Source organism: Salvelinus fontinalis, unplaced genomic scaffold (genome assembly GCF_029448725.1).
Source record: "Salvelinus fontinalis isolate EN_2023a unplaced genomic scaffold, ASM2944872v1 scaffold_0170, whole genome shotgun sequence".
NCBI classification, from domain to species: domain Eukaryota; kingdom Metazoa; phylum Chordata; class Actinopteri; order Salmoniformes; family Salmonidae; genus Salvelinus; species Salvelinus fontinalis.
The window spans coordinates 1-13,289 of NW_026600379.1; the positions used below are offsets into that span (position 1 = coordinate 1).

Consider the following 13,289-nt stretch of genomic DNA (forward strand, 5'->3'; position numbering starts at 1 on the left):
CCTCTCAGTCTCTAAACCACTAGGATACCTGTCACCTTGACAGTGTGTCTCTCTACCTCTCAGTCTCTAAACCACTAGGATACATGTCACCTTGACAGTGTGTCTCTATACCTCAGTCTCTAAACCACTAGGATACCTGTCACCTTGACAGTGTGTCTCTATACCTCTAAGTCTCTAAACCACTAGGATACCTGTCACCTTGACAGTGTGTCTCCACCTCTCAGTCTCTAAACCACTAGGATACCTGTCACCTTGACAGTGTGTCTCTGTACCTCTCAGTCTCTGAAGACACCCAGCCATGGTTAGGATTATTAGAGCAGCTTTTCCTGCTGAAAGCCAGTTTCATTTCATCTGGTTTCAGAGATAATGTATTGTATATGTCCATAACCCCGTCCACCTATAAGATGTGGGGATCTGTATGACTAAGAAGAGATACAAAGAACTCTGATTGTAAAACGTCTTCTCTTTTTAGTCCTAGATATGTCTAGGGTTACTGCTGAATGTAGTACCTCTAACCCTGACCCTAGACCGAACAGTAATAACCACCCTGTAATGTAAAGTATTACCTCATTCTCAATGATCAGTCAATACATACAGTGTTAATTTCACCTACAGTATCAAGTTCCCTCCTCATTACAACCATGTATGAATTATTATAGACACTTATAATCAGTGTTATAACACATACGTGTATTATAAGGCATTATAAAGGTCATTAAAATAATTATAATATGTACTTCATAGAAACTGTTACCCTTCATATATTCTAACCACTATATTTCATTTATTCCATATTAAGGGTCCTAACCTGGGAACTAAAATATTTGTCTCCTTCTCGACGTTGCATGCAGTTCTCTCTCCCTCTCTCTCTCTCTCCCTCTCTCTCTCTCTCCCTCTCTCTAACCCCTCCCTCTCTCTAACCCCTCCCTCTCTCTAACCACTCCCTCTCTCTAATCCCTCCCTCCTTCCCTCCCTCTAAACTCACCTATCTGGCAGAACCAGAAAGGCCATACCTCCCAAAAACGAACTTCTGAGGAAACGAAACTGATCTGATTCTCTGTGTCGTCTGTCTGTGTGAGAGTGAACAACCGTCCAAATGGCTCAACAGGGAGTTCTGCTGGACCAGGACCAGTTCTGTTGTTCTGTCTGTCTGGATCCACTGAAGGAATCAGTCACCATCCCCTGTGGACACAATTACTGTCGAATGTGTATTGAGGGATGCTGGGATCAGGATGTTCTGAAAGGGGTCTATAGCTGTCCTCAGTGCAGAGAGACCTTCACTCCAAGGCCAACTCTGAGGAAAAATAACATGTTGGCTGAGCTGATGGAGAAACTGAAGAAGACAGGACTCCAGACTGCTCCCCCTCCTGCTCTGTGCTATGCTGGACCTGGAGATGTGGCGTGTGATGTCTGCACTGGGACCAGAAAGCAGAAAGCCCTCATGTCCTGTCTGGTGTGTCTGGCCTCTTACTGTGAGACTCACCTCCAATCTCACTATGAATCTCCTGCTTTGAAGAAGCACAAGCTGGTCAAAGCCACCGCACAACTACAGGAGAAGATCTGCTCTCATCATGACAAACTGCTGGAGGTTTACTGTCGTACCGATCAGCAGTGTATCTGTTATCTGTGTACAATGGATGAACATATGTCACGTTCCTGACCTGTTTTCTGTTTAGTTTTGTGTGTTAGTTGGTCAGGACGTGAGTTTGGGTGGGCATTCTATGTTGTCTGTTTCTATGTTGGTTTAGGGTTGCCTGGTATGGCTCTCAATTGGAGGCAGGTGTTTGGCGTTCCTCTAATTGAGAGTCATATTTAGGTAGGCTGTTCACAATGTTTGTTTGTGGGTGGTTGTCTCCTGTGTCTGTGTTTATGTTACACCATACGGGATTGTTTCGGTTTGTTTCGTGCGTTTATGTAGTCTGTTCCTGTGTCAGCGTGCTTCGTGTATATGTAAGTTTGTTTGTTCAGGTCTGTCTACATCGTTTTGTTATTTTGTTAGTTATATCCAGTATAGTTCGTTTTCGTCTGTCTATTTTGTTTATTTAATAAATCATTATGTCTTCAAACTCCGCTGCATTTTGGTTCAATCCCTGCTCCTCCTCTTCGGATGAAGAGGAGGAGGAAAACCGTTACAGAACCACCCACCGATCCAGAACCAAGCGGCGTGAATTCGAGCAGTGGCCTGCTACACAGGAATCATGGACTTGGGAGGAAATATTGGACGGTAAAGGTCCATGGGCACAGCCAGGAGAATATCGCCGTCCCAAAGCTGAGCTGGAGGAAGCGAAAGCAGAGAGGCGGCGATATGAGGAGGCAGCAAGAAGACGTGGCTGGAAACCGGAGAATCAAGCCCAAAACCGGAGTTATGAGGGGACGCGTCTTGCACGGAAGCCCGAAAAGCCCGTGAGTAACACCCAAAAATTTCTTGGGTGTGGGTTAAGGGGTTGTGGGCCAAGGGCAGGTAGGAGACCTGCGCCCACTTCCCAGGCTAACCGTGGAGAGCGGGAGTACGGACAGACACCGTGTTACGCAGTAGAGCGCACGGTGTCTCCTGTACGTGTGCATAGCCCGGTGTGGGTTATTCCACCTCCCCGCACTGGTAGGGCTAGATTGGGCATTGAGCCAGGTGTCATGAGGCCGGCTCAACGCGTCTGGTCTCCAGTGCGTCTCCTCGGGCCGGCATACATGGCACCTGCCTTACGCATGGTTTCCCCGGTTCGCCTACATAGCCCGGTGCGGGTTATTCCACCTCCCCGCACTGGTCGGGCGACCGGGAGCATTCAACCAGGTAAGGTTGGGCAGGCTCAATGCTCAAGAGAGCCAGTACGCCTGCACGGTCCGGTATTTCCGGCGCCACCTCCCCGCCCCAGCCTAGTACCTACAGTGCCTACACTACGCACTAGGCTACCAGTGCGTTTCCAGAGCCCTGTTCCTCTTCCACGCACTCTCCCTATAGTGCGTGTATCCAGTTCGGTGCCTCCAGTTCCGGCCCCACGCACTAAGCCACCTGTGCGTCTCCTAAGTCCTGTACACACTGTCACTTCTCCCCGTACTAGTCCTGAGGTGCGTGCCCTCAGCCCGGTGCCACCAGTGCCGGTACCACGCACCAGGTATAGAGTACGCTTTGAGAGTCCAGTGTGCCCTGTCCCTGCTCCCCGCACTAGTATGAAGGTGCGTGTCCTTAGCCCGGTGCCTCCAGTTCCGGCACCACGCACCAGGTCTACAGTGCGCCTTATCCGGCCAGAGCCATCCGTCTCCTCAGCGCCATCTGAGCCATCCGTCTCCCCAGCGCCATCTGAGCCATCCATCTCCCCAGCGCCATCTGAGCCATCCGTCTCCCCAGCGCCATCTGAGCCATCCGTCTCCCCAGCGCCGTCTGAGCCATCCGTCTGCAATGAGCCTGCAAAGCCGCCCGTCTGCCATGAGCCTGCAAAGCCGCCCGTCTGCCATGAGCCTACAGAGCCGTCCGCCAGACAGGAGCCGCTAGAGCCGTCCGCCAGACAGGAGCCGCTAGAGCCGCCCGTCAGACAGGATCTGCCAGAGCCGCCAACCAGACAGGATCTGCCAGAGCCGCCAACCAGACAGGATCTGCCAGAGCCGCCAACCAGACAGGATCTGCCAGAGCCGTCAACCAGACAGGATCTGCCAGAGCCGCCAACCAGACAGGATCTGCCAGAGCCGTCAGCGAGCCATGAGCAGCCAGAGCCGTCAGCGAGCCATGAGCAGCCAGAGCCGTCAGCGAGCCATGAGCAGCCAGAGCCGTCAGCGAGCCATGAGCAGCCAGAGCCGTCAGAGAGCCATGAGCGTCCAGAGCTGTCAGCCTGCCATGAGCGTCCAGAGCCGTCAGCCTGCCATGAGCGTCCAGAGCCGTCAGCCTGCCATGAGCGTCCAGAGCCGTCAGCCTGCCATGAGCGTCCAGAGCCGTCAGCCTGCCATGAGCGTCCAGAGCCGTCAGCCTGCCATGAGCGTCCAGAGCCGTCAGTCAGCCATGAGCTGTCCCTCAGCCAGAAGCGGCTAGTAATCCTGAACTGCCCCTCAGTCCAGAGCTGTCTCTCTGTCCGGAGCTGCCCTTCAGTCCGGAGTTGCCCCTCTATCCTGAGCTACCTCTCTCTCCTGAGCTACCTCTCTCTCCTAAGCGATCCCTCTGTCCTGAGCTATCCCTATGTCCTGAGCTACCTTGTCCCAGAGCTGTCCTTGATTCTGGTGTTGCCCCTAAATTTAGGTGGGGTTATTTGGAGGGTGGTCATTGTGGGGAGGCTAAGGAAGCGGGGATTGATTATGGTGGGGTGGGAACCACGCCCGGAGCCTAAGCCACCACCGTGGTCAGATGCCCACCCAGACCCTCCCCTGGACTTTTTGGTGATGCGTTCGGAGTACGCATCTTGAGGGGGGGGTTATGTCACGTTCCTGACCTGTTTTCTGTTTAGTTTTGTGTGTTAGTTGGTCAGGACGTGAGTTTGGGTGGGCATTCTATGTTGTCTGTTTCTATGTTGGTTTAGGGTTGCCTGGTATGGCTCTCAATTGGAGGCAGGTGTTTGGCGTTCCTCTAATTGAGAGTCATATTTAGGTAGGCTGTTCACAATGTTTGTTTGTGGGTGGTTGTCTCCTGTGTCTGTGTTTATGTTACACCATACGGGATTGTTTCGGTTTGTTTCGTGCGTTTATGTAGTCTGTTCCTGTGTCAGCGTGCTTCGTGTATATGTAAGTTCGTTTGTTCAGGTCTGTCTACATCGTTTTGTTATTTTGTTAGTTATATCCAGTATAGTTCGTTTTCGTCTGTCTATTTTGTTTATTTAATAAATCATTATGTCTTCAAACTCCGCTGCATTTTGGTTCAATCCCTGCTCCTCCTCTTCGGATGAAGAGGAGGAGGAAAACCGTTACAACATAAAGGCCATGATACAGTGTCAGCTGCAGCAGAGAGGACTGAGAAACAGGTAAGACCAGAACAACTTGTTGGTGACTGTCTGATAAACAAATATTTATTCCAGGGGAGAACAAATATGAACACAAATCTTGATTGTATAGAAATGTTAACCCTGATTCTTCAAATGTATCACCATTTTATAGTCTGTTAGGTTCTGAACAGACAGAGTAAAAACTCAAACCAAGTTTATTCACTCACTGGGTCATACAGCTGCAAAGACAATGTGATTACACAAGAACATATATTATAACCTCATACTAGGCATGATCAACTCCTTACACATCTAGACAGCCAATACATATCTGTTGCTAGGCAGGAACTGAATTGGTTCCTCTCAGTGGTGTAGTCATGGCCCTGTCTGATGCTTAAACCTTTGTGGGTGTGGACGTGTGTGTGTGTGAGATAGGACTGTAGTAGGAGGGTCGTTGTGGTGGCTTGACCTCGAGACGAATTACTCGCTCCTCCCTAGTTCTGCAGCTGGCCTGTCTTATCAGAGACTAACTAGTCTGTTGAATTCCTGGCTCCTCCCTAGTTCTGCAGCTGGCCTGTCTTATCAGAGACTGAAACTAGACTGTTGAATTCCTGGCTCCTCCCTAGTTCTGCAGCTGGCCTGTCTTATTAAAGACTAACTAGACTGTTGAATTCCTGTCTCCTCCCTAGTTCTGCAGCTGGCCTGCCTTATCAGAGACTAACTAGACTGTTGAATTCCTGGCTCCTCCCTAGTTCTGCAGCTGGCCTGTCTTATCAGAGACTGACTAGTCTGTTGAATTCCTGTCTCCTCCCTAGTTCTGCAGCTGGCCTGTCTTATCAGAGACTGACTGGTCTGTTGAATTCCTGGCTCCTCCCTAGTTCTGCAGCTGGCCTGCCTTATCAGAGACTAACTAGACTGTTGAATTCCTGGCTCCTCCCTAGTTCTGCAGCTGGCCTGTCTTATCAGAGACTGAAACTAGACGGTTGAATTCCTGGCTCCTCCCTAGTTCTGCAGCTGGCCTGCCTTATCAGAGACTGAAACTAGTTGCCCTTTGTCTCCCTCTTTAGGAACATTGATATTTAACAATAACATGTTTGAACAGAATATTTCAGCACTTCCCCTTGTCTCTCTCGGTAACTTTCCATACACCAAGTTCCTATCCACCCGTCATTGACCCCAACATATACATTCCTTATACATGTAAAGTCATCAGTACGTTATAGTATGGTAACATCAATAAGTATATTTCTAGTTAGAATCCAACAAGTCAAACACCATTATCATTAGTTATCAAACAGCATTATCATTCGTTATCAAACACCCAATCAACTCCCTGATTTGTGTTCTGTTAAAACTATAATCATTCACATGACAACATAATGATATAATTTCAGACAGACACTTCCTCAATATTTGTATCCGTGTCTTCTATGGGTCCTATGTCACATGACTATACTATTGATCTACTGGACTAATAAAGCTTGATAGCTCATTGAAGAGTGATTCTCCACAGAGGCAGCTGGGGATGAGTCAGCAGAAGGTCCAGCAGAGATTCCAGGAGAGAGAGAAGGAGCTGAAGGAGCTCCAACAGGCTCTGGAGTCTCTCAAGGTGAGTATTGTTGACCAGAGGGGAGACACCATATCACTTCTCTCCTCCAATCAGAGAGAGGGAGAGGGGTCCCTATCCAAAACAGGCTGTCTGGACCCCTTTCAGAGAATAGACTGTTTAATGTAACTGACGGGATATGAACCCAGGTCTACCGTGGGAGAAACCAACATCTTGACCATTACACCAAGAGGACATTCCCTATTGGACCGACACTGATTTAGAAGTAGCAGGCGGGGCTACCTCATCACATAACCATGAGTAACCATGACTGACTCATGTCCCCTATACATTAACAGGGAGCTCTCTCTCAATTCAATTCAAAGATCTTTATTGGCATGGGAAACATATTTACTATGCAAAAGCAAATGAAATAGATAATAAACAATCATGAATGAACAGTAAACATTACACAACATTTATTTTCAAAAGCAGAGACATTTCAAATGTTATAATTCAAGTGGAAACAGAGTGAGTCGTGCGCCAGACTGAGTTCTGGAGGTGAAATGGAAATGAATGAGGGAGAGTTAAGTGAGGTAGAAGGTGTGGTGAAGAGCTCAGAACCAGAGAAGTATTTGGTCATACGAGATTTGACTTCAGAAGAGTTACAGGGTGTGTTGAGTGGTGGTGTCCCGTCCTCCCAGGTCGTTGGCATGGTGCAGGAGCAGATAGGGTCAAAGTAGTGGAATGGGGTAGTGGGTTTTTAATGAGTGTAGGGTTAGTTGGCATGGTGCAGGAGCAGATAGGGTCAAAGTTGTGGAATGGGGTAGTGGGTTTTAATGTGTAGGGTTAGTTGTCATGGTGCAGGAGCAGATAGGGTCAAAGTAGTGGAATGGGGCAGTGGGTTTTTAATGAGTGTAGGGTTAGTTGTCATGGTGCAGGAGCAGATAGGGTCAAAGTAGTGGAATGGGGTAGTGGGTTTTTAATGAGTGTAGGGTTAGTTGTCATGGTGCAGGAGCAGATAGGGTCAAAGTAGTGGAATGGGGTAGTGGGTTTTTAATGAGTGTAGGGTTAGTTGGCATGGTGCAGGAGCAGATAGGGTCAAAGTAGTGGAATGGGGTAGTGGATTTTTAATGAGTGTAGGGTTAGTTGGCATGGTGCAGGAGCAGATAGGGTCAAAGTAGTGGAATGGGGTAGTGGGTGGGGATGAATGGGGAGCTGACAGACAATCGTTGATGGATATTTATAGAGCTCATTACAGGTGTATAGTTTATGGAACAGCAGCAAAGACTTGTCTTCAGAAGCTGGACAGAATCCAGTATATAGCTTTAAGGATATGTATTGGTGCATTTAAATCAACATCTGTATGTGTCTTACTAGTGGAGGCAGGTGAGATTCCGTGAGATCCCTACTGTACCTACTGTCTCTCTCTCTGTGTCTCTCTCTCTCTCTCTGTCTCTCTCTCTCTGTCTCTCTCTCTCTCTCTCTCTCTCTCTCTCTCTCTTAACAGCGCTCTGCACAGGCAGCAGTGGAGGACAGTGATCAGATCTTTACTGAGCTGATCCGCTCCATTGAGAGAAGGAGCTCTGAGGTGAAGGAGCTGATCAGAGCCCTAGAGAAGGCTCAAGTGAGTCAAGCTGAAGGACTCCTGGAGCAACTGAAGCAGGAGATAGCTGAGCTGAGGAAGAGAAGCACTGAGCTGGAGCAGCTCTCACACACAGAGGATCACATCCATTTCCTCCAGGTAACTAAGCTGTCTTGTTACATGTGATATGAAATTAACTTCATGTGAAACTATTCATCTACATCATTATGTTGTCCTGTCTGTCTCTCTCTCTCTGTCTCTCTCTATGTGTGTCTCTCTCCAGAGTTACAAGTCTCTCTCCAGTATCAGTGTATCTTCAGACTTACCCAGCATCGTTGTCCGTCCTCTTCAGTACTTTGGAGATGTGAGTAAGTCTGTGTCTGAACTGAGAGAGAAACTAGAAGACTTCCTTAAAGGAGAATGGACCAAGATCTCCACTACAGGTGTGTTGAAAACAATAAGAACATCAACTTTAGACCATTGAAAGTTCCCTACTAGTCATATACATGTGGAATATGGTCTGATGATAACATTCCCTCTCTCTGTCAATGTGTTTGTGTGTCTGTAGTGAATATAGTGGATGTTGTACTGCCTCCAGAGCCCAAGACCAGAGAACAGTTGTTACAATGTGAGTCTCTTTATTGTGAAGTAACTAACAGTCTCTTTTTACTGACACTCCTAACAATCCCTCTAGAAATATATAGCAATAGTAGATCTAATCAAAGACTGGGTATCTATTTGACTGCTCATTTTTCTCTGATTTGATCTCTGCTGTGCTCTAATCAAAGACAGGGTAGATACAGTATCTGACTTAACTTATTGTTCTGACTCCCCTCATTGCTGTCCTGTCAGCTCACACTGGACCCAAACACAGCACACACACTCCTCTCTCTGTCTGAAGGGAACAGAAAGGTGAAACGTACACGCCAAGTCCAACCATATCCTGACCATCCAGACAGATTCACCAACAACTACTGTCAGGTTCTGTGTAGAGAGGGTCTGTCTGGACGCTTTTACTGGGAGGTGGAGTGGACTGGGGAGTGGGTTAAAACAGCAGTCTCATATAAAGACATCAGCAGAACAGGGACAGATAGTGGATTTGGACACAATAACAAGTCCTGGAGTTTAAAGTACTATAGTGGTGATTATTGTTTCAGACACAATCATGTTGAGACTAAAGTATCAGGCCCTCAGTCCTCCAGAGTAGGAGTGTACCTGGATCACAAGGCAGGTACTCTGTCCTTCTACAGTGTCTCTGACACAATGACCCTCCTCCACAGAGTCCAGACCACATTCACTCAGCCCCTCTATCCTGGATTTCATCTCAATGGTACTGCTGAGCTGGTTAAACTGTAGTAGGGTCCACATAGATACTATTCATGCTGGTGTAGTCTATAGCTGAGCTGGTTAAACTGTAGTTGGGTCCACAGAGATACTAGTCATGCTGGTGTAGTCTATAGCTGAGCTGGTTAAACTGTAGTAGGGTCCACATATATACTAGTCATGCTGGTGTAGTATATAGATGAGCTGGTTAAACTGTAGTAGGGTCCACATAGATACTAGTCATGCTGGTGTAGTCTATAGCTGAGCTGGTTAAACTGTAGTTGGGTCCACATAGATACTAGTCATGCTGGTGTAGTCTATAGCTGAGCTGGTTAAACTGTAGTTGGGTCCACATAGATACTAGTCATGCTGGTGTAGTCTATAGCTGAGCTGGTTAAACTGTAGTTGGGTCCACATAGATACTAGTCATGCTGGTGTAGTCTACAGCTGAGCTGGTTAAACTGTAGTAGGGTCCACATAGATACTAGTCATGCTGGTGTAGTCTATAGCTGAGCTGGTTAAACTGTAGTAGGGTCCACATAGATACTAGTCATGCTGGTGTAGTCTATAGCTGAGCTGGTTAAACTGTAGTAGGGTCCACATAGATACTAGTCATGCTGGTGTAGTCTATAGCTGAGCTGGTTAAACTGTAGTAGGGTCCACATAGATACTAGTCATGCTGGTGTAGTCTATAGCTGAGCTGGTTAAACTGTAGTAGGGTCCACATAGATACTAGTCATGCTGGTGTAGTCTATAGCTGAGCTGGTTAAACTGTAGTAGGGTCCACATAGATACTAGTCATGCTGGTGTAGTCTATAGCTGAGCTGGTTAAACTGTAGTAGAGTCCACATAGATACTAGTCATGCTGGTGTAGTCTATAGCTGAGCTGGTTAAACTGTAGTAGAGTCCACATAGATACTAGTCATGCTGGTGTAGTCTATAGCTGAGCTGGTTAAACTGTAGTAGGGTCCACATAGATACTAGTCATGCTGGTGTAGTCTATAGCTGAGCTGGTTAAACTGTAGTAGGGTCCACATAGATACTAGTCATGCTGGTGTAGTCTATAGCTGAGCTGGTTAAACTGTAGTAGGGTCCACATAGATACTAGTCATGCTGGTGTAGTCTATAGCTGAGCTGGTTAAACTGTAGTAGGGTCCACATAGATACTAGTCATGCTGGTGTAGTCTATAGCTGAGCTGGTTAAACTGTAGTAGAGTCCACATAGATACTAGTCATGCTGGTGTAGTCTATAGCTGAGCTGGTTAAACTGTAGTAGAGTCCACATAGATACTAGTCATGCTGGTGTAGTCTATAGCTGAGCTGGTTAAACTGTAGTAGGGTCCACATAGATACTAGTCATGCTGGTGTAGTCTATAGCTGAGCTGGTTAAACTGTAGTAGGGTCCACATAGATACTAGTCATGCTGGTGTAGTCTATAGCTGAGCTGGTTAAACTGTAGTAGGGTCCACATAGATACTAGTCATGCTGGTGGTGATGGTCCCCAGATGTGATGATTCATTCTGCTCTGTTTTATCTACAATGATTTAACTGATTTGATCTTCAGAAGATGTTATGAATTAAAATTCAATGTTTTCATATTTTTGTAGTTGCAATGTTTAAATCTTGTACATTTCCATGAATCATGATGTCTGGTGTTGATGTATATTGGTTGTCATTCAGAACCATTGATATGTTTTCTCAGTTGGTTCTCTGTCTCTATGTAATTCTCCTCAGTATCATTGATCAGCTTGTTGGTCCTAATTGATGTGTTCTCTGTCACCTGGAGCTGCATGGAAAATGGTCCAGGAACTAAAGGACAATTCAGGACTAGTCAGCCCACTACAAGCTGGTATCACTTACTTTCTACTAAACTATATGGACTGGTTTCCCAGACACAGATTAATCCTAGTCCTGGACTAAAAAGTATGTTCAATGTAGATGTCCAGGAAACCGTCCCTAAATGTGTCATCTTTCATCCTCCCATACTGCTCAGTCCAGCAACATTAAACCTGTCCAGCGGGTGGTGCTATTGACCAAACAATAAAACCAGCAGATATCTTGACTTGCCACTCAGTATATCAGTAATGTTCAGAATAGTACTTTAATATCATTGGAGATTGATGGTCTTTTTAATCCACTATCCAGAGTCAGGAACAGATGAAGTTAGGTCTGCTACTGTTCAGTGATTAAATATGATTTATGGTGATGGGAAATAATAAAAAACACTAAACTTCATCTAGTAATAGTTTTCCTTTGTTATTTATTCCAAGGTGTGTCTTTAACTTGTAAATGTATTGTGTGGAGGTGAGCTAGTGGTGTGGCTGATATAATAGAATGAAAAGGGAGGAGGGGAGGAAGAGGGGAGGAGTGAAGGGCTGTTCAAGAAACCAGATGAGGAAGAGGAAGATGTTCAGGGGAATTACTGTCTCTGTTCCAAATGGTTCCCTATTCCCTATGTAGTGCACTACGGTGCTTCTGACCAGGTCTAAAGTAGTGTTCTACGTAGGGAATAGGGTGTAGATTTATTACAATATCATGCTTTAGTGTTTGGCACAACAATATATCCCTGAAAGGGAAAGTGAGGAGTAAAAATCAAAGGTGAATTTACATTGATGTTTCCACGGAGACCTGAATCATATCCACGAGGCACCAAACTGAAGAAAATCAACTGAAATAGGGAGGGACTAACTGAACTAAAATAATTATGTTGCTAAATGTTTTGCTATTGATAGTCCATACTTGACTTACTATGGTTCTACATACAGTACCTGTATTGATAGTCCATACTGGTCTATACTATGGTTCTACATACAGTACCTGTATCGATGAGGGCCTCATCATCCGGCTGCACAAAGAAAGCCAGGGACTGCAGTGTGCTCCAGTCTCCAGCAGGGGGCAGTAAAACCCTATGGACCTGAAAGGGACTGCAGTGTGCTCCAGTCTCCAGCAGGGGGCAGTAAAACCCTACGGACCTGAAAGGGACTGCAGTGTGCTCCAATCTCCAGCAGGGGGCAGTAAAACCCTATGGACCTAAAAGGGACTGCAGTGTGCTCCAGTCTCCAGCAGGGGGCAGTAAAACCCTATGGACCTGAAAGGGACTGCAGTGTGCTCCAGTCTCCAGCAGGGGGCAGTAAAACCCTATGGACCTGGAAGGGATAGTGAGGAGTAAAAATGAAAGGTGAATTTACATTGATGTTTCCACGGAGAACTGAATCATTTCCACGAGGCACCAAACTGAAGAAAATGAACTGAAACACTGAGGGACTAAATGAACTAAAATAATTATGTTGCTAAATGTTTTGCTACAGTGTTCTCTAACGAATACGACCCTGGATTCAAATACTATTTGAAATCTTACAAATACTTTGAGCGTTTCCTTTAGTCCTCCAGGTGGGCGGGGTTTGTTTGTACTTTTAGGACATTTCTATTGGTTCCATTACAACAAACTCAATCAAACACTGCTTATTAAGTATTCAACATTATTTTAACGCAGGTCTGTTTCCACGTGCAATAAGCCTGTAACGTCTTGTATGATCTCATCAGGTAAAGGAGTGTCAAATGGAAGGGCAAGTCTCACCACTGAGAGGAAAACCTCACTGGTCCACCTCTGCATCAGGTCAGCTATGTTGATCAGTACTGTCCCAGGGATGCTGGGAACAGAGATGAACTCCCCTGACCTGGTACCACCTGTGGAGTTGTCATTTTAATATTAGTTTAACCCCATTACTGCTATAACACATAAACCATGTTAATAGAATGAAATGGATCCAGGTTCCATTTATTCCACAATAGATTTACTGCCTGTGGAACACTTCTCCAAAGTGTCTGAAATCAAGATGACTGCAGGTCTGAATCCCAAACTAATGGGGGGAAATGGCTCCATCTAATATGATGGTATTTAGAGGTATGGATGTTTTTTTTGTTGACAAACTTTGCT

The 13,289-nt window shown here is 46.2% G+C and overlaps 1 protein-coding gene across 1 annotated transcript; it reads left to right on the forward strand.

Annotated features, from left to right (window-relative positions):
* The first annotated feature begins 940 nt into the window (after positions 1–940).
* On the forward strand, positions 941–9,890 carry LOC129844076 (tripartite motif-containing protein 16-like). The gene is made up of 7 exons (XM_055912444.1): positions 941–1,643; positions 4,888–4,937; positions 6,379–6,507; positions 7,955–8,188; positions 8,313–8,472; positions 8,598–8,658; positions 8,872–9,890. The coding sequence occupies exons 1-7, from the start codon at positions 1,097–1,099 to the stop codon at positions 9,383–9,385; spliced, it is 1,695 nt and encodes a 564-aa protein (XP_055768419.1). The 5' UTR covers positions 941–1,096; the 3' UTR covers positions 9,386–9,890.
* The last annotated feature ends 3,399 nt before the right edge of the window (positions 9,891–13,289 follow it).